Below are 21,604 nucleotides of genomic sequence, written 5' to 3'. Positions count from 1 at the left end.
TGAGAGAAAATGAGGAAGGATAAATATATAATAATAAAATGGAGAGAGATAGCTATATATTCGTTTTATTATGAATAATAAATTAATAAAAAAATACCTATATTTGAATCAATTATATACATTAGGATTTTTTAAAAAAGCTAGTTAATATAGTTTGTTTTTTCTTGGGCTGTACTTTGGCAACATCTGCAGATTCTTTTTTCATCATTTCTTCTTTTGCTCTGGACTCTGTTACATTTTCTGAACAATTTTCATATACATGTACCTTTTTGGTTACAAGAAAACCATCTTCTTGATAAGTCTGATCAACCACTTTAAGAATTCTTGCTTTACCATTATTATCCATCGTACGAGGAGGAGAAGGAAATTTCTCTTTCTTATTTAAAGCAATTTCTATCTCTTGTTCTGACTCTGACTCCATAGATTTTATATGTTCATCTTCACTTTGAGAATCTGTTAAATCATCATTTACGATTATACGTTTCCGTTTTTTAATTATATTTTTAGATTCTTTGCTACGATTTCGTTTTATCCCACGTGTTTCCTTTTTTGGCTTATCATTATCGTTAATAGGAGTAACTTGTATCTTTGCATTATCTTTTATATCATCTTTCATATTATTACCTATTTGTTCCTCCTGATTAGAATCTTTTGTAACATCTAAGCTTTTTCCAAAAAAGCTAGCAATATCACTTTTCTCTTTTCTCTTAACAAATTTACTTTCTTTTGAAGATAAGTTTTGCGAATCGATAGATTTCTGCTTAGGTGATGTTTCTTTATTAATACATGTAAATTTTGAAGTTGAAGGCACAATATCCTTTTCCTTATTAGGAATCTTTGTAAAAAGATTATTAAAGCTAGTTTTTTGAGATATTGGAATAGTTTTCTTATCTGTAAATTTTTTATTTGTTTGATTATGTTCATTCATTTCAAAAATCTGTACACTTTCTGATTTGTTTACAGACTTTAACTTATCATCCTGTTCTACAATAGGATGATTTTTGAATAACGATCCCCATCGTAAAATAGACAATTCTTCATCATTGCGCTCTACACTTTCGTTGCATTTAATAGCACTAAATCTGACATCTCCTTTATCATTCATAAAAAGTGATTCTAAATCAGGTATAGATTTTTGTATACTGTATAAATGTTCTGATATTATATCATTAAATTTATTTTTTGCTGCATCTAAATTTGATTGTTTCACAACTTCTACACGCATTCCACCCAATTTTAAATTACCAATCAACATGACTGTAGACTCAATGTCATTATCATCTTGATGCCGCTGCCAGAATTCCCATAAAACTTGTTTTGCTACATTTACATGAACTTCTAATTCTTTGCTTAACCATTTATATGTAACCTAAAAAACGATAACATATAAATAAAAAAGTGATTAAAGGTACTGCCAAGAAAAAATTGTTATAATTAAAAAATAATTGCGTATTTACCGCCTTATCATTGTCATAAACGTAGGCGGTCAAAATTTCTAAATAATGATTCATTAATTCTACTCTCATGTTTAATTAATTTATAAGGTAAAATAAACAATAATTTGTTAAATATTTATCTTAATATGATCAATTGGTGATTAATTAAAGCAATAGGTATAGCTGCTGTAATTATATAGATATAGCTATATATAAAAATGACTATTACACTCTCTAGCGGTTAAGTTTTAAACTAAACTACATGGCATTACTCACAATAAAATATACAGTTTAGTTTAAAATTTAAGCACCAGAGAGTGTAATAACATAACTTTGCGGCGAACATTCTTGGTAGTGTTATGTCCTACGCTGATTCTAGACTTAGAATAACAGAAATTATCGTTCCATGAATAAGCGATATGGGAATTTATCCTAACCGATATAAGAATTAGATAATACGTTAATATAATACAAAAGTTTTAGTATAAAATTTCCTATTGTACAAAAGATGTGCCTAAACAATGGAAAGCGGCATAGGTATGAGACACGTGCGTCGAGTCTACAAAGCCTCATCCCCACCAACGTGCAGCCGCTGTTGGATGCTCCGTCGCCAGCTAGGGGGGAGCTACGAAAGGCAATGGCGACACCGCGGTACATTACTCTTCGCTGATTGGGCAAAGCTCCTTATTTAATCGGCCGCATGCATCATCTCGACGATTATTATTAGACTATTGTTGCTTAGATCATTTTGCTGTACTAATTAGCATGATTATTATTTAGATTATTATTGTTCGAATTATTGCTCAAACTTTAACAGTATATATTCTTTCGTTTAGATTATCACTTCGATATACGAATCAGCTTTGTTACTATTATCTTAAACCTATTGAAATATTATTCTTATATCTATTATTATTGTTTTAAATAAATTGAGCATTATTAAACAGTCTAAGTTAATAATGCCGGTTGTGTCTACGGAAGCGATTCGCTTTTCCAATTCTTATCAAGACAAATCTCAATTCTACTTCTATTTAGAAATCGCTTAAACGCAATCGAGGAATTCGTTCTCCATCGACACATTCTTTTGTGCGACGTTACCGCCAATCAATTCTACTCTCTCTGGAAGCGAGCCAATCGAGTCAAGGTAAGGGAATCGACTTATTCGGCGATAAATATATTCTATCCACCGATAAAAGAAGTAGATTCCACTGTCGAGTCTCTGTCAGCCACTCCTCATTACCGGAACAGAGGTAAACCGCAGTATTCTCATTCGTCGAAAGTAAAGATAGGCGTCATTTGATTGGCTTGTATACGCCATCTGGTATACCGTTAGGTACCAGACCCGTGTCATAGAACTGCACACAGCAGATGAGGACCGAAAAGGCAAATCACCTAACGTCGCAGAAACTCCTCAAAAGGAATTTATTTTTCTGAGACCCGTGCTTCGAAAACGTAACAGTGGTTGTTTAAAGCTACTGAATTGAGATTATTATATACAAAATTCCATGAGAACGTAGACGTAAACTTAAGGAACTCGACCAATCTCATCCAGTATTGAAGTCTCTGTAACCCCTCCACTTTTTTCTATAAAACGAAATCAAAAAATCATCAAAAAATACTTTAAGAATGAAATTTATTGTAGTTATGGTATAAGTCTTTTGGGCAACCAGAGCAATTACAAGTCATAACAGAATATGCGCTTTAATTTAAAATTTAACCAAAAGCTAGCAAGGTTATGTGTTCATGGCACTTTTTAGCGAAATGACTAATTATAATCAATGTTATACGTTCAATACTTTAAAAATAAAGTTTAATTAAGAAAAAAAATATAGATGTAACACCTTAAAATATAGTACGTTTTGCGCCATGAAATACTTTCTTTGTTAAATATAAATAATTCTGATATTCCTATATCTAAATAGATTTCATATCAATCTAAAATGTAAAATTGTAAATTATAAAAAAGAAACTTATTTATTGTTTGGTGTTACGAGAAACGACATTAACATTTCTAAGTTAAATCTTTATAAATGGGAGAGAATATTTTTGCGCCAACTGTATGTCATAAACTATACGTTTTACATTTTATGACTTACGACCTTGTAGAGTTTTGTATGTGATGATTACGTCTGTTAAACATCACAGATCAAGGCTATTCATCACCTTCAGATCGAATCGTATGTGCTTTTAGCGATAAATACGAACAAAGTATGAATTATAAAATAAGCAGTTACTGTATTACTATATATATTATTGCTATTACTATTTTAGTAATGTAGTAATAGTTATAATATAAAATGGATTACTCTTATAAAGGAAACCATAAAAAAGTGCTGGGGAAAAACCTCGTAGATAATATCAAAATGAACTCGTATTTTGATCTTTATGAAAATATAAACGTATATTCCCTAATTATTATTTTCGAAAAAATAATTGTCAAATGTATATATTTTATATCTATTTATCATTAAATCAGATTGTACAGCTGCTGTGTCCTATTTAGCACAGATCACCGTGAAACTCGTGTGAACTATCAGTGCAAGAAATAAATATAAAAGATTGAATAGTAATAACTTACTAAACTGCCATATAAGGAGAAAAAAGAATAAATTAATTGATTGTTTTCGTTTACATCGATACAATTAACAAAAAAAATCATTTAACCTCACAATTACGAATCTAGATACTTGCCAATGTACTACACATTGATTATAAATACTCTACATTTTTAGTCTATAAAATATAAAAGGAATTATAAATTTGTCCAAAATTTAACAATATTTTAGAAATTTAGATCCATTAACACGAACGATAGGACACGTACTTTCTTATTTTTACACTAGAATCATCTTAAAGGAATCGTCCAAAGCTCATCAAAGTGACCGAGTGAGTTACAATAGCTTCTCGTGCGAGCATTGTGAAAAGCATTTTTTCGTGTTTGGATTTAGAAAATCCGATCACCATTTAAGCACACAAACAAGCAGGTAATCGTCTGCTCCACAAAATAAAATATATCCCATTCGAGAATACATATGAAAATCAGTAGTGAGATTACGAGCTTCTTCTCTTTCACCGTAGATTTCGAAGAGCAGCACCGTACAAAACTTTTTCTTCGCAAAATATATCGAATACAGCATTTATGTCGATAATGAAACAGACGTAATTTGTGACCAATTTAGATGAACAGTCTCATTTTTAAAACGAAGGTTTAATCTAGGACTCCGACTCTCTGAATTTTTGTAAAAGCTTTATATTTGTGAATAAACTATTCTCGAAAAAATATCATTTTTAGCACAATTTTTTTCAAAGAAGATAAAGCTTATTCAAAACTTTAGGAAAAACTCTTAGATTAAACCTGCGTCTTTAAAATGAGACCTTGTTTATCAAAGAACCTATTCTCATTGTTAACGTAAATTATTATAAAACCAGGTGAATAGCCTTAACAATAAAAGATTTATTAAGTTTAATAACGATAACCGTATGCACATCTCAAGACTCGAAAGTTTGTCAAGGAAAAAATACGGAACCGGTAAAACGCTGTTAATTCGTGTCAAGTTTCTGTAGAAGGCATGACAATCGCGTTTAAGATCGCCCTCGATGTGACTACGTTCACTTATATATACCCTACTTGTTTCTTTATTTCTTCTTTTTCTTTTTATCTTCAAAAGATAAATGATGGAACAATTACAAACAGCGTTAACAGCAATTAAGGTATTACGTTCTAGTGTTGGACAAGTGTTTGATTCTCTTGCAAATGGATTACGAGCCGATCACGGAGAAGAAAATAAAGATGCCAAATATTTATTAGAATTACAAGAATTATTGACAACAGTGAACGTGAATTTAAGGTATATAATTTAATTATATACTCATTGTTTCAATGTGAAAATAAGTATTTATATAATGTATACATTAGAGACGTAGAACAAGCAGTAAACAGTTTAAATCCACCACCTGGTCCATTTAATTTGGCGAGCACGACTTACCTTAGTCAAGAAACCACACAAGAAAGACAAGCACTTTACAGTTCTCTTGTTAATAGTTATAAGTGGACAGATAAAGTTCACGAGTATAGTAATGCTGCTCAAACATTATTGAACCAGAATTCATTAAAGAGGTCTTATACGAATACTAGTAGAGCGAAGAGAGGTAGAGTTCAAACTAGTAATCATAATGTACCTCCGCAGTAAGCTTTTTATAATAATTCATATTATTAATTTTTCTTATTGAATTTTTTAATAAGATTTATAGCTTAAGAAATGTTTATATTTTATTTAAAGGCAAGTAGATTCTATGATAGCTACCTTCGATCGATTGTTTAATGATATGACAGTATCTGTATCTCGACCATTTGCATCAAACGCAGTATTACATGTTACGTTAGGACATGTACTAAAGGCAGTAATAGCATTTAAAGGTGTAATGATTGAATGGGTTGTTGTAAAAGGTTATGGCGAAAGAATGGATTTATGGACAGAATCAAGACATAAAGTCTTTAGAAAAGTAACAGAAAATGCTCATGCTGCAATGTTACACTTTTATTCACCAGCACTTCCTGAATTAGCTGTACGATCATTTATGGTAGTATTAATATTTTATAAAATGAATTATAACATTTGTCACAAATAAAGTAAAAGTATTAAAGAATAACGAAAGAGCATAGCAAAATGACAAATATATATCATTTATTATTTATGAGAATGTATAAAAATTTGTTGTTTTTTTCTAGACTTGGTTTCATAGTTTAATCAATTTATTCAGCGAACCATGCAAACGTTGTGGTCTACATCTACACAGTGCTTTACCTCCAACATGGAGAGATTTTCGTACTTTGGAGCCGTATCATCAAGAATGTAAACCATAGAAATGCATGATCTTTCTGGAAGTATTTTTAACAAGTTTTATAAAAAAAAATATTTACTATAACATTGACTATAGTAAGAATATTTTGAATAATTTATAAATCTTTAATTTTTAATCCAAATGCTTTATAAAGAAGCAAAAAGACTTGACTTACTAATCTTCGTTTTGAATACATGTGTCTATATTACGTATCATTAAATAAATATTAATGTTTTAAAAGAAATATTACTACCTATTAATTTTTTTAATAATAATTATAATGTTACACGTTTAAAAAGTAATTAATTAGTTCTATATTTTTGTAAATGTCATATATTTAAATATATTTATTAATAAAATTTAAGAATCGTCTTGTTCTTTGTAAAATGTATATATTATATGGGAGGTAATCGCAGTGTAAGAGAAGAGAGGTAATATATTTCAAAACCTGGAATATATGCTTCAAACGCTTCTTCTATCTATTATAGTGTGAATACAATAAAGGTATAAATAAAACATTTTCACAGAGAATATAAGGGTATTTATAAAAAGAACTTAATTATACAATACTTAACAAATATGGAATTTGAAACTGTAAAAATAACATTGCTAAATAGAATGCATTTAATTTGCAATTTTAAAATGTCTGATTGATATCCGATCATTATTCAGATTTAATCGAAGCCATATGAAAGAGCAAAATGAATTATCGTTCTTTTAGATGAAAAGAACTTTATCAAAAGAAGATAAAGATACTATTGACAGATCGAAATTGGAACTTGGCATTTTTAGCGGATAAACACTTATGGCTGTACTAACTTTTAAGTATAATATACAAATGAGCAGGCATAAATGTTTTTGTTTTGGAATATAATAGCTCTGCATTCAGTGATTTCCTTTTGCATATCCTATGTATGTATACCACTCTTAATATCATACGCTAGGTAATTTTATATAATACTAATTAGTATCATATGTAAATATAAGTACTTTTCACACAATTGTACACGTTCACATTTGGAATATTGGCACTCTGTTAAGAGTGCAAGTCGTTAAAGTGGCAGTGATCTATTTTACAAATCTTTATTGTGATCGCTCACTTTGCTGGACTCTTGCAAGTTTTTCTTTGTAAGGCTCTATGTACGTTGCAATATTCAATGAGCACAATACGCATCATTGACTCGAAACTATTTATGCGATCGTTCTACCTCGCCTATTGTGTTATCGAATTCGTAATAAGTGCATAATATATTAATTCATTCGCTAGAAACGAATATGAATAAATTTAATCGTCACCACGTATGTATCACTTCCCAATCGTCCAACTTTTTAATTATGCGAGATTAAGTGCGTCAGACGTTCGTAGTTTAAAGCAATATTTCTTTTTCTTCTTTTTTCTTTTTTCTTCGTGTGCATGTGTGTGTGTGCGCGTGCGCGCGCGCGTGTGATTTGTGTATACTGTACTTTATTATTTGTATAAGTGCAATTTTAATAAGATTTTCTTTATAATTTCAGTGCAACCTTAAACCAAAGTGAAATGTTTACGTCAACGAACACTTAACGATATTTTTATCAATTTTTTTTGTTTCATTCTTGAATATTGTGAACACAACGCGGCATGCCTTTTCTCAGTAAGTAGAAAGATTCAAAGAGAGATCTAAACATATATGTATGTCTTGTCGCGACAAATTCAAAAGTATATTTTTTTGATAATTTCCATTGTATAACATAGATAAGGAATGCTCTAATAATATATCTTTGGATGATGTATTTACGGATCATAAAAATCATCAGGAGAAAACAAAATTTTTTAAAAACTGAAGGGTCGACTTGTTGGCTTTACGATCGAAGACGCATATCTAGTTTGAGCCAAAGCAATTGCAACTATAATACATGTCTTTTATAGGGTCGTCATCATCGTGTGTGTATCTCTCTGTGCTTCTCTCTCTCTCTCTCTCTCCCTCTCTCTCTCTCTCTCTCTCTCTCTCTCTCTCTCTGTGTGTTTGTGTATGTATTATTTTTTGATAAGCTTGTAACGATTTAAAAAATGGATATGCTAGCAATACTCGCGGTCCGTAATTATTGTACAGCCATTAGACGTGAGTAAAAAGACGTACAATTTCGTCCGTCCGACACACGTTTCTCTTACGACTCCTTGAGGTTGTTCTTCGATCGTTTATTTCATTAACTTGATACGTAACACTACTAACTATTTAGTTACTAATAACCTTTATACGTGTATATGTACCTAGCTTAAATATTGTTAAATTTGATAATACCAGTAATCTTGAATTTAATAATACCATCGCGCGTAAATGCAAGGAAATCTACTTTAGCGTTTATCTTCGGTTCAGTTGATTTTTTATTGCCTTTTTTATAGATTTCTGTATGTAGTGGACAGCTTAGGATTTTTCTTTATTTTCTTTTTTATCTTTTTTTTCGTTATCTTCTCTTTTTCTTTATCTTTATCTTTATCTTTTTGAAATTATACCGTGCAGTGTACTGTCCGAAGTTTCATTGTTTATCAAGTTTTTCTTGAGTGCTATTCTAAAATATCATATTGCATTTATGCCGTTACATTTCAGAGTTCATTCAACGTATGAACACGTTCATTCTCTTACTTCGATTACTATAGGAAAGATTTGTTTCATAAAGATGAGAAGTGAAGTAGTCAAAAGAATCTAAACGTCCTGCTCCTTTCTTCCGACTTATGTACATATATGTACGTATGTATGTATTAAGCATTCAAGCAGTTTTCAAAGAACAAAAGAAGAATGAATTCGTAAATGTTTCTTTGTTCTCCTTCTCTCTCTCTCTCTCTCTCTCTGTTACGAGGAAAAGTGTAGTAGTTTCGGATATTGAAATGTTAGAATCTTTTCTTCATAATTATTATGTGCGAATGTTTTTTTTTTTAAATAATGATCGTTAATCAATTCTTTAACGATAATGGCAAATGATTTTAATCAAGGCATTTCAAGTAAAAGTTGTGTCGATTCTGTGCAGCACCGTTTAAATATATTAACGATGTTGTTTCTCCTTTTGACAAACTTCGTATATGATAATTTAACGGAGAAAACGGGTGTGTTATCGTTGCGAAAGACGAAATTATTATACATTTACTTCTCTGATTAAAGATATACGATAAATATAGTTAAAGTATACAAGTATATACATATTATGTACATGTAAATTCTGAAAGATTTTCTTTTCTTTTCTTTTCACTTTTTTCTTTTTTTCTTTTTTTTTTTACACAAAACTGCTTGAAATCAAACGGTCATAAGTTTCGATTAGATTAGAATGTTCGAGTTTAAATAAAAAAAGGCATGCCTTTGTTTGCTATCGCGATCAAATGGATCTTTATATTTCTTCGAAGTAGTATCGACTTCTAAGAAATGTTCAAAACAAATTGTCTATAAGCGGGAACCATTTCTTCTTTTTATTAATCTTGCGCAAGACGCGCGCCGCTTTTATGCTCTAACTTACATTTTCTGAATCTTCATATTATGTTTTCGAATACAAAGCTTTTATATATAATTTCTGATATTCTTTAATAAAAAAACAATACATTTCATCATATTTTTAACATTGAAATATATTTTGGGCAAAATTGATTCGATCTAATCGTAAAACATCAACGTTAATTAGTTAACAGTCATTAATGTTAATCAATTATTAATGCTAATCGGTTAACGCGACCTGCGTTTTTAGCACCGGTCACGCCATCTCTCATATGCGAATAAAACTAATTTTCAAAAGGATCACAGAAATGCAGCACGCGTCTAATTTTGAAAATTTCATTTCGATAAGAAGAAATGGTCGTACTTTAGTTCATAAAAGTTTCTTTCGTTGCACGATTGATCGCTGTTTTGCGATCGTTAGATAAGAATCAATATTTTTCGTGAATATATTAGGAACAATCGTGAATCTTTCGAACGATATTTCTTCTTTCTCGAAATCGATGAAAATAATAATAATGGAAAAAAGCCTCATTTTGCAGCAATTACTTTGAAATCAGCCATGCAAAATAGATAAGGTATTATGCGTTTATTTAAATGCTAAACGATCGAAGAAAAGGACGATAACATATGAGAAATGTGGAGAAAGACAAGTGGAGAAGTAGGCGAAGGTAGGGGAGAGGAGTTTCTTCTACGCTCTTTTCAAAATTTAAAGTGCCTCTCGATACCTCACACTATAATGTATTACTCTTTCGCGGTTTTTTCGAATATTTCTCCTTTTCCTCCTCCTCCTCCTCCTCTTGTTAAACATGTCGCTTTTTAGGCACAAATGACTTTTTTCACGGTTCTTTTTAACGAAACAGAAATCGTTTTCTTTTCTTTCTTTCTTTTTTTTTTGACGTTCATTCATCCGTTGTATCTTTTCTTAGAGAATTCTCTAGATCTATTCGCGTTCGTTCATCGTCGATATAATTATCTTTCTCTCTCTTTCTCACACAACACACACACACACACTTTCTCTCTCTCTCTCTCTCTTTCTCTCTCTCTCTCTCTCTCTCTCTCTCTCTCTCTCTCTCTCTCTCTCTCTTCAGGATTCTTCGTAGGTCCTGGCACGTTCCAGGTTCTCAACGTAGCTCCATCCGAAATTCGTCGCATTCGTAGCACGACGTAAACTGTTTCTCAAAAAATCCGCACAAGCTTTGCTACTCTCCGTGATAATCTCGTAGAGCTGATTCTCCAGATTGAGACTGTTCGTGGTGAGTAGCAATGGTAGTGGAATAGGAGTGTTCATGATCATCAGATTACCAATATTAAGAGGAGTTGTTTCCCATTGTCAGACACCGCTGTTCGGAAAGCGTGGCGGGGGAAGCGGGGGCGGTGGCCTCTCCGGTTGAGCGGGAGCGACGGAAGATCGCTCGGATCCAGCTGCAAACACAACTGCGGAATCATATTAATCAGATGTCAATTTCTTTTTAAATACCTTGCGGGCTTAACTACTTCAATTTCGGACTTCTATTAGGACCTCTCAATTCGCTAACATTATCGATTGCAAGCGTCTAAGAATTGATACAATGATAAAGCCAGGTGTATATTCATTATGTCCTTTGTAACTTTTTCTTTAGAGTTTCTTAATAAATTTAATATATATATATATATATATATATATATATATATATATATATATAGTATGGATATTAGCTGTTCGCCAACCAAATTTTTTTATATGTTTATACGATGAACTGTATTATTATCCACCAGAATAGTTTCATTAGTTTCTTTACTCGTAATATTTGTTGTTATATCGAAAGATTTTCTTTCTTTACACATATACCATACAATCCACAAGCATAATAAATTATATTCTTCTTAAATATTTAGTTCTACTTTTATGACATCATGCAATTGAAGCACATTTTAATTAAAATTAGGAAAGAGGAAACAGATATTACAGCTTTGTATTGATGTTTTATAAAGGTACATTCCATTAGAATCGTAGTAAGCTTTTGTTTCTCCAGATGAACACTATCATTAGTAATGTTAGAAGAAGTGATATTGATAGAAGTAGCATTTACGGATAGTTATGCCATTATTTTTCGCAGAATTTTTCTTTACCTACTGTAAAAATAAGATGTTATTACAATATGTAGTTTTTTTTTATTTGTTAATCTAAATTTATATGTCATGTAATATATGACTAAAATACCAGCGGGATCGTTGTCACGCAAGTTTTTCTTTGTAGTTCCAAACAATACAAATTGTATCCATGCGTACATGCTCAATACGTCGTTCATGCTCCAACTGTAATCAACGTTATGATTTGGAGGTATAATTTATTAGTAAAACTTGTGTACTTGGATATATATAGACCTTATCCACATCCGAATAAGTACTATCCCCTTCTTTGCCTTCAGTTCTGTGGACTCTAAATATGAAAATTTATCTCAATGATGTCCATAGTGAGTTATTCCCGCTTAAACTACTACAAAGGCCAGTGTTAGTAGCGCATAATTTGCTACTAGAGTGAAGATAAAGCAAATACTAGTGACCACTGAATTTCATTTTATAAAAATAAGTAATATTGCCTGATTTTCAAGTGTAGTTAGACAATAGTAAAGGCTGCCTTACTACATACAAATGACATTAAAGAGACACGCGCGCACACGCACACATATACATAATTCGATGTTATCAATTCTATAATTATGTGTCTATGAATATCTGCGAATGTAACACATAAGCATAGAATTTAAAACATTGAATTACTAATTACTCTTGTAAATATGTAATGAGTCAATTAATAATTATGATCTGAGGTTATTGTTAGAAATAAATATTATAATTTTTCAGATAGATATGCAGTAATCTTGAAAGAATTAATGTCCTATTGTTTAATGGAGAAATGTACATTCAATTATGATTTCAATTCTGTTTATCTCAATAACCTCAGGTTTTGATCATAAAATATAATTCTAGTTAGACATTCAGTTATGTAGAGTCGTGCAGAAGTCAGTTTAAAACATTTATACGAAAAAGAATTTTTAAATGCATTGTACTAAGCTTTACAAAGCAGTACCTACTTCACAATTAGTAGGAATTTTTGTATTGTTATTGTACATATATTATTACATTATTAGAAGTACAAGCTTTATAAAATGATAACAAAATTAGAGAATTTTAATTTTCGAACAGTTTAAAGAATGTCATTTGAGTATTTTAAAATATAATTTATAAGAGAAATAAGTTGTAATTAATATTTTGATAATTGAAACATAAATGTAACATTACTATAAAAAAACATATTTTCTTATTAATTCATATACTTAATACAAAAATGTATGTTCCAGTTGTATTCGTTTTTTTAACATTTATATAACAGGGATAAAGTTATTTAATTAATAGTAAAAAACATTTAGAGATTAAAGTCTAAATTTCTAATCCTTCTTTATAATACATGTATATTTAATACAACAATATCAGCAATTATTTAATAATGTACATGATATTGTTTATTATTTCTTGCGAAATTGCAATATGAAAGGTGGCCTGAATACGAGATTTCTGCTCTCTGCCAGAATTAATAGTACATCTTGTAGAAGCGAAGCAATAATAATATTTTATTTTTCACATAATCAGCATTTTTCTCTTCTGTATTTTTGTATCATACTGAAAGCAGAAAAATAATGTTTGCAAATAAATTAAAAATGAATGGTTAGCAATATAACTGCAAATAAAAGAATGTACAAAGATACATAGATGATACAAGACATGCAGAATGATAAATAGATTGCAGACGATATACACAAGTACCAAACAATTCCTATATATTCTTATGTAGTTTTATAACTGCAAGTTATTAGAATTACATAGAGATATTAATTTGCTTTTTGAAATTAATAATAAGTTTTGGAGCAGATATGAAAAAAGATATTAATATATTAAAACTTCTAAAATGATATCTTTTATGACACTTTTATGACAAAGACAAAAAATTACATAACAGTAATTTATTCTACTTTTTATGTTATTAAAAGCACAGTTTAAAGAATTGTTTGTTTTGTTAATAGAAAGAAAATGATTGCAATGATTATCTTTGCAGAGTGATTTATGTTTGTCAAGGTTTTTAAGCCTTACATGAATCTGGATGTGGCTTCTCTTCTGCCACCATCAGGGCTGCACTCTCTGCTGGCGGTATGTGTCCCTCTAATGCATTCACACAGTTTAGCATGCTCCTGTAAAACATCACGCGACTTGTCCAAGTTTCCACGTCTTCACACATTTCTATTGATTCTTTTCCAGTCTTAGTTATATTCCAGATCTTCTTTGAAGGCATCGATTTAACATGCACTGATGGGATAGAATCAAGAGGTGCTAATACCTCAAATATAATTTGTCAATTGAATTTATACTATTTGAAGAACATAGTTTTGCTCTAATATACATGTATACATATATACAGATAGATATACATATATATGTTTATATATATAGCCCTGTTTTTAATGATATTTTTATAGAATTTAAGATCTATTCTCTTTTTATAGTTTTATCTTTTGATTGTAAATTATCATATTGCTAACTAATAATTATTTTTATAGATTTAATTTAGAAACAAAAAATAATGAATAGAAATTATTATATATTATTGTACGGGCTACAAATTTTAAATTATATCATCTTCCTCTAGAATTTAAATATATATATTTGATAGAAAATAATAGTGCATTTCACAGTTTCGAGCCTTGTAATATGACAGCGTTTCACTGGCCTGTGTAGTAGACTTGAAATACGAACAAATGCAATCTAAACATTTTCAGAATTTGTATTAATTCGCAGTAATAAAAAATAAAAATTTTATTCGTTATTAGATGAATTTAATCGCTCAGCTATTAAATATTTAAATTAATAAGTTATATGTTCTATATCTTACATAAATAAATAATTGTTAGTATTATGGATGTATTAACATTATTAATGATGTCTAAAATGTTGTTTTGATATAAGAAGGCAAAAAATTTGAATTTATATAACTTAATAGACATGATTATGAACCTTCAATATTAATTGTTGTTCTTCTAAAAAGTGATTAAAATATACTCAACACTTTAAATTAACAAAAGTAAATCATATCATAATAAATAAGAATAGATGTATATAAACCAAAAAATGAAATTGATAATAAAATAGAGAAAAAAGTTTATTTAAAGAATACCAAGTATATGGTACTTTTTACTGGTGATGCCGAAATATTCATTGTATAGTATTATATAGCAGTAATGAGCATTCCACAATTTAGTCATATTGTATATTGACTTATACAATTTTTCCTCATTAGCAGATCACGCTATACTTTATAACATGTTTGATAACAAATAGCTTGGTAATATTTCTGACTCTGTATGAGAATCTATAATAATTTTCGGATGAATAGTAGTCAATTGCCGATAAAGTCATTTTCATTATAAGTTTATGATTTATCAGTTGCGTGGGTATGGTTGGCAGTGGTGGCGTCAGATAGGACGGTCTCCTTGCTAGAGTTAGTGGCGAGCTCCTCTTCCCTGCAATACAATAATGTTACATGGCCATCGAGCCTGAAATCACTTACTTTCTGTTTTGAGAAAAATCCTAGTTTGTACCGCACGTGTTATAAGCTTGTATGCTAAAGACGGACGTTTATATGATACTACAAGAATTTTCATCCTACTTAAATATGTGGACTTATTCATGTAATTGTCTAACTTCTTCGTAATTAATGTCCTATTGCTATCAAAGAAATACCTATTCTAAGTAGATAAATGTTATTTAACATAAATGTTAGTTTGCGATGTAACGAATAATTATATGATAAATACATTGAGCACTTTCATGAGATATATGATTCATTTCTTAACAATCTTTCTTATTCAACAACAAAATCTATGCGTTGTTTGTGTATAATAGTATGTGAACAGAAATTTTTCATTGCTATAATGATTTATCATGTATAATCATTTTTTAAAAGTATTTTCTATATTATTTTCATTTAGTTTATATAAATATTTGTACGCCTATTATATATTTTATACAAAATTGATTAAAATCAAGCAACGAATTAAAATGGTAAATTTAGTACACGCACACACATATATATATATATTTTCATTGTTATTGATGTGGATATTTTGTAAAAAGTTTAATTAATTGACATATTTAATAATTAATATAAACAACAACATAAAAGGCAAAAATCTTTGCCTTTCTGATAATCTCACATGAAATGTATGATAGTAAATGCTTTTGTAGTAGTCTTAACGGGATTTATTACTGATTATAATATTATTATGAAGAATAAGTTTGTATATATATATGATATAGAAGTTATATTAAATTATAAATAAAGGGCCGGCCATTGATTATAATTCATTCGCGAAGAAGCATGTAATAATGATTCTTTGAATGTTTCGGCAAAACCTAGCTTTGATAAAATTTGAATTAAAAGAATAAAAAAGAAAGAATGAAGCTTAGATTGCGAGTTTATTAAGAGCTGCACTGATGAAACAAAGGTAATGGGCATAAAACAATTATATAATTTGATTCTGATTTTAGCACAAGGAAAATATATAAAAATTATGCAAAGCAGCTTTTATTGCACTTATCTATCAAAGAAAATGTCTATTATATATCATATATAATTGTTTATACGCCAAACAGTAATAAAAGCACTAACATGCAATCGCACAGTACAGCATCATAAACTCGTGCCAGCTATTGACATGGAATTATTTCAAGACTTATCTGTCATTGAACATTTATTGGGTATTATAGGCTAAAAAGAGCATGCTGAAAATACAAGGCTCCAGGACTTTAAGTAATCAGGGCTGTTATGTATAGATAACATTGTATACTTTCATAGATCTTTCTAGAATAATCTATTTATCAATAAGAATCACATAACAGCCCTGAAGAACTTAATAGAAACTGTGAAATGTATCTTCACAAAGAGGAATTAAAAATTACAGTTCATTATAATAAGTTGTCATGCAACTATATTTTCCTTTTTTTAAGCCTGACTGATGTTGCATGAAAATGGAGTTTCGCTTCCATTGATAATGAATAGAATTAATTCAACATGCTAGACTCTTACGTCAAAATTTAATACTAATTTGGCAAAACTAAGATTATTTCTTAAGCACTCTAGTATCTAAAATATTTAATTTTTTACATTTTATATAAGGTGTGCAATAATTTTGGATTGTATTGTATAATAGTATTCGTCCTAAAATATTATAAGAAATAATCTCTAATTTTATGAACAGTGGTGTCTTTGATATTTTATACATTCATGCAATTAAATCAATTAGATAAACCTGTATGATATTAGTATAAAATGTCACCACACATTAATGTATAGTTTACATTAAAACTCACCCGTAAAGTCTGCTGTCTCGCAAGCTGCTTCTGCTCCAAATAACATAGAAAAAGATGTTACAATGGGTAACATATACAATTATTATTATGAGATACATATTTTAATTAAACAATAATTACAAGAATTATCAAGTAACAATTTATTCAAGTGTCTATGTACAACGTACTACAAATAAATATACTGTGTGTTTGAGCTTAGAAAAACAAGAATGAAGAATTCTATAAAGTTTTAAGTCAAATATATATTAAAGTAATTAGCATACATATTTTACAAAATTAATATTTGCGTTATTTATATAAGCAAAAGCAATTAAATTACAGTATAAAATAAAAAACTTGCTTTTCAACATGCGAATTTATAATACTCATATTAGGTACACAATTCTTGAATTATTCTTCTTTTAATATTTTCTTTTCTTTTTTTTGTAATATTTCACTGAATATAACTAAAATAATAACTTTAAGAACAAATACGATTAAAACAAATCTTTTTTATAAATTAAATTTTGTATATGTTATACTCGGTCGTGCAAATGTATTTATTATTTCCATCTTAATGGAAAAATTATAATATATGAATGTAAATACATTTTTTAAATGTTATGTACTTCACAACTTAGCAACTATATTTTAGCGATGTACTTAGAAGCCAATGACCTACAGCTGTGTGAACATAAAAAGAATCAATTGTAATTTCTACATCTATTTTGTACAAATTGTAGCCTATTAATGTCTCTTATTGACAAATAACAAAAATTTCATGCAGTTTTAATATCATATTTTAATGGTGCGAAACGATTGAAAGGACGAACAATGAAAAACAAATTAATGTATTTAAAAAATTAACAAAATAAGGAATTTGTCTAAGAGTTACAAATTTATGTTATTTTAATTATTTTTAATTATAAATATACAGATAGAATTATAAACAGAAAAATATTCCCACACAATAATAAATATTTTTTATGAATCATTTCTTTATCACAGTTAAACTGGTATTACATGTAAAATAAAATATGATATTCTCTCTCTCTCTCTCTCTCTCTCTCTCTCTCTCTCTCTCTCTCTCTCCATGCAAGTTTTTTTGTGTGGTACTATTTTTCATTGCAGTAATAAAGTAAACATTTCCAATATTCAAACTTTATAAAATTTCATTCATACATTTGTATCACATACATTGAATGTCTAGAATTATTTATAAGTGTATTTATGGACGGATATATGGACGGTTTCTAAATAATATTGAGATGTGTGATACTACACATATGTATCTTGGATGTTTCTTTGTTATAATTAAATATTTCTAGAAAATTCAATGTTTATGAAAAATTCGTATTTTAATTTTTATATTTGTTGAAACTAATTGGAAATAAAAATATCTTGTATTAAATAATCTTTTGATAAGTAAACATATTGGGCCTATGTAAGTATGTATGTTTGCCTGAATGTACGAAATATCAAAATGACGTGAAACATAAAAACATCATTTATCTAAATGATTTACTACTGTATATTTCATGAACTTGCCCTTGAGCGTACCTGTCGTTACCATGTCTGAATAAAGCTAGAATTTCTTCAAAGGTTTTATTTTTGGTCTCAGGAACCTTCTTGTAAGTGAAGATCCAGAAGATGGCTAGGAATGCACTGAACGGTAGGAACGTGTAGTTTTCAAGGCTAGACTGTAACATATTATGAATGAACGTAAGTAAATATATTATAAAAATAAGATGCGTGAGTGTGGTTAAAAAAAATGTTTAATCTTGTATTAATATACAGATTACCTTCATGCTTGGAAAACCAATGCCAACCAAAAAATTAGCCATCCAATTGACAAGAACTGCAATGGACATAGCAGCAGGTCTAGGGCCTTGCGAAAACAACTCTGCTGTAATCATCCAAGGAATAGATCCAGGCCCCACAGCAAAGAATACCACGAAACTAAGCGTCGATACGACCGATAGATAGGACATCCAGTCAATCATTTCCTGTACGTAACCAAAAAACTCCTATCAGGCAGTAGAATCAAGTTCTTCTTTCCTGAGCAGCTGGAGGAGCCTCAGGATAACGAAAAATTACAAACTTAGAAAAAATCTCATGCAGTGCACAGCCCAATCCTGTGTAAGGTGTTATCGTGATTATCATGAAATATTTTATAGTGAATGTGCTCCATTATTTATAATACATCATTTTAAGCAGCAAAGCATAATTTGCTATATTCAGATAAGGAGTGCCAGGATGATAAGACCTCAATTTAATGTGATTTAGAATGAAAGATAGAATATGATGCACTTGATAGAATATATGATATTGTATTTTAAAAATGTTACATACATACGTACTATATGTTATGCATCAAGTTTACCAATACTGAGTTTTCTTTGCAGAACATGAGAAATGTTGGTGCTTCTATTTTTAATGTGCTTAATATATAATTAAAATCCTGGTCATTTCTTTAGCATAAATGAATGATCGGATAGAAAAGTTGCGATTTATGCATACATATTCTCAAGATGAATATAATATAAAAACACGAATAACAGGGTTGAGCCAAGAACAACGTAGGTTGGTAATAGAAAGTGAATATCTCCTCCAGACTGTCACGAAAGAGGTCATTAGTGGATGAAAGGGAGAGGGTTTTGGATTATAAAAAGCGTTACTAATATTAAAAGAAATCAAATAAAAAATAATATGTGCTATACTATATACTTCACTAACTTTTTTACACACTTCTTTGTGTGTGTGTATGTGTGTGTGTGCGCGCGCACATTGTTTTTGATACAATTATCTTTGAATATACTTGAAGGTCAAATAATGTTTCATTAATGTCCAATTTGCAGATTTTATTGATAGGATATGCATTATTATTCACGTTTATGATTAAAAATATTATTGTATGAAAAAGGAGCAGCGTCATTAAACGAAATAAATATTTTTAAAGCGCAATTAAAGAATAACATGCAGGAATGTGGATACTTATAAGTTATATGAATGGTTGGGAGGAAATTAAAATGAATCTTTTAAGTGATGCAGATTTATATAAGTATTATAGTGATAATTCTCACTGTTGGTGCAGTGCTGCACTCCAGCTGTGAACAAAGTGTTAAGTACACTCTTTTCAAAGGCATACAAAAGTGAGAAAGCACAAAAAGGTAGCTATGTACAATTTACGTTTGTTCGTGATATTAATTTGTCTCATAGTACTTCACGATGTACGACTATTAAAAATGATTTTAAGAGAATTTCATTTCAGTATCTCATTTAGAAAGAAGTTAATTCTTTACTTTATATCCATAAAAAATGGGAACCGATGTCTACCTTATAAACATGTACGAAGAAATCTCCAAATCATTTCCTCGAGTTTTTAACATAGACTATATATTTTTTGCTTTGGAGCAAGACGAAATAAAAGTTATTGCTCACCTTTATTAGAAACGAAATTGTGATGAATATTGAAAAGATAAACATGCCACCAAGACCGTACAAATGTAAGGTACGTCTTCCTGTCCTATCCATAAGTGGGATCGAAACTAGCGTCATACCAACCATAATGGCACCTATGCCTATGGTTGCAAATTTAGCACTTTCCTCTGTTAAACCTGAACTGGTGAACAAACTCGTAGAATAGTAAAATACCTGAAAGTTCGATATCCTCGATTATCACAATAAAAATTACATTATATTGATAGTTTGATATCTACTCACGGCATTAATACCAGACAGCTGTTGTGAAAGTTGCATGACCACACCAATTACAAGAGGTGCTCTTAATGTTGGACTACATATAAGCTCTGTCATAGAGATCGTAGATTCAGCTTGTTGAGCTCTTTCCTCTGCTCTCATCTCTTCGATATCTTCCTCTACCTGATTGCTAGCTCTTAATCTTCTTAAAGCTTTCCGTGCCTCTTCCTCCCATTGTTTAGTAATAAGTAAGTATCTAAAAATTGAAATTGTTTTAAAAATGTACACGATAAGGATATCTAATATAACTTTTAATATTTGTTATGAGGTATTGTACCTTGGAGATTCGGGACATATTGGAAGCAATAATAATTGTAGAATGGCAGGACAGATAGCTAATCCTAAGAGAACAGGCCAACCCTCGTTTGTCCCAAGGATTTGCTCGATGCCCAGCACCTGGGAGACCAGGAGGCCCACCGTAACAGCGAGCTGGTTCACCGTGCCTAGGCCACCTCTTAGGTTCAGTGGTGCTATTTCCGATATGTACATGGGAACCAATGAGGTATTTAAGCCACAATTGACACCGATGATGAACCGTCCAAAGAACAACATTTCGTAAGAGTGAGCAATCTTTGTACAACCCATCAGGCATGCCCCCACGATGCCCAGCACGTTGTTTAGCAGTAAGCCCCCCTTTCTGTGGTCGTGGAATATAAGAAGAAGAAAACAAAGAAAAGATCGGGAACAAAAAGAAAAGAAATATTTTTTATATTAAATTTAATGATTTGT

The 21,604-nt window shown here is 30.0% G+C and overlaps 3 protein-coding genes across 26 annotated transcripts in view; 1 reads left to right on the top strand and 2 right to left on the bottom strand.

Moving 5' to 3' along the window:
* Window positions 1-49: 49 nt before the first annotated feature.
* On the bottom strand, window positions 50-2,008 carry LOC127068828 (DNA polymerase delta subunit 3-like). The gene is made up of 2 exons (XM_051005107.1): window positions 1,458-2,008; window positions 50-1,369 (listed from the first exon to the last, which is right to left on the bottom strand). The coding sequence occupies exons 1-2, from the start codon at window positions 1,524-1,526 to the stop codon at window positions 122-124; spliced, it is 1,317 nt and encodes a 438-aa protein (XP_050861064.1). The 5' UTR covers window positions 1,527-2,008; the 3' UTR covers window positions 50-121.
* A 2,999-nt stretch (window positions 2,009-5,007) lies between these two features.
* Window positions 5,008-6,522, top strand: LOC127069045 (mediator of RNA polymerase II transcription subunit 27). Of its 2 annotated transcripts, none has more exons than XM_051005694.1 (4): window positions 5,008-5,284; window positions 5,353-5,622; window positions 5,717-6,002; window positions 6,166-6,522. In XM_051005694.1, the coding sequence occupies exons 1-4, from the start codon at window positions 5,109-5,111 to the stop codon at window positions 6,298-6,300; spliced, it is 867 nt and encodes a 288-aa protein (XP_050861651.1). In that variant the 5' UTR covers window positions 5,008-5,108; the 3' UTR covers window positions 6,301-6,522. The 2 variants fall into 2 exon arrangements, with proteins under 2 accessions (XP_050861651.1, XP_050861650.1); XM_051005693.1 differs by having other exon boundaries at window positions 5,009-5,284; window positions 5,717-6,017.
* A 282-nt stretch (window positions 6,523-6,804) lies between these two features.
* The window catches only part of LOC127069040 (glucose transporter type 1), a 31,356-nt gene continuing 16,556 nt past the window's right edge, over window positions 6,805-21,604 (bottom strand). For 10 of the 23 annotated variants that reach the window (XM_051005670.1, XM_051005669.1, XM_051005672.1 and 7 more), the window contains 8 exons: window positions 21,153-21,512; window positions 20,840-21,071; window positions 20,558-20,770; window positions 18,919-19,143; window positions 18,677-18,816; window positions 17,138-17,167; window positions 13,865-13,962; window positions 6,805-11,170 (listed from right to left, as the gene is read on the bottom strand). In XM_051005670.1, coding sequence (XP_050861627.1) covers window positions 11,067-11,170; window positions 13,865-13,962; window positions 17,138-17,167; window positions 18,677-18,816; window positions 18,919-19,143; window positions 20,558-20,770; window positions 20,840-21,071; window positions 21,153-21,512 — 1,402 coding nt within the window. In that variant the 3' untranslated portion in view covers window positions 6,805-11,066. Of the gene's footprint in view, window positions 11,171-11,493; window positions 13,397-13,864; window positions 13,963-14,052; window positions 14,078-14,909; window positions 15,289-17,137; window positions 17,168-17,262; window positions 17,801-18,676; window positions 18,817-18,918; window positions 19,144-20,557; window positions 20,771-20,839; window positions 21,072-21,152; window positions 21,513-21,604 lie in introns of those variants that run through there. The other 13 variants (XR_007783277.1, XR_007783275.1, XR_007783276.1 and 10 more) reach the window with 13 other exon arrangements.

This window comes from Vespula vulgaris, chromosome 14 (genome assembly GCF_905475345.1).
Source record: "Vespula vulgaris chromosome 14, iyVesVulg1.1, whole genome shotgun sequence".
In the NCBI taxonomy this organism is placed as follows: Eukaryota; Metazoa; Arthropoda; class Insecta; order Hymenoptera; family Vespidae; genus Vespula; species Vespula vulgaris.
This window is presented reverse-complemented; position numbering and strand designations above follow the sequence as displayed.

What these genes read in the sequence shown, in the direction of transcription:
- LOC127068828 (XM_051005107.1), bottom strand. Translation starts at nt 1,526, where the DNA reads ATGAGAGTAGAATTAATGAATCATTATTTAGAAATTTTGACCGCCTAC. An exon ending in TTTATGACAATGATAAGGCG is followed by an intron (nt 1,370 to 1,457) that starts GTAAATACGCAA and finishes ATCGTTTTTTAG; the next exon opens with GTTACATATAAATGGTTAAG.
- LOC127069045 (XM_051005693.1), top strand. Translation starts at nt 5,109, where the DNA reads ATGATGGAACAATTACAAACAGCGTTAACAGCAATTAAGGTATTACGT. An exon ending in ACAGTGAACGTGAATTTAAG is followed by an intron (nt 5,285 to 5,352) that starts GTATATAATTTA and finishes TGTATACATTAG; the next exon opens with AGACGTAGAACAAGCAGTAA. An exon ending in AATCATAATGTACCTCCGCA is followed by an intron (nt 5,623 to 5,716) that starts GTAAGCTTTTTA and finishes TTTTATTTAAAG; the next exon opens with GCAAGTAGATTCTATGATAG.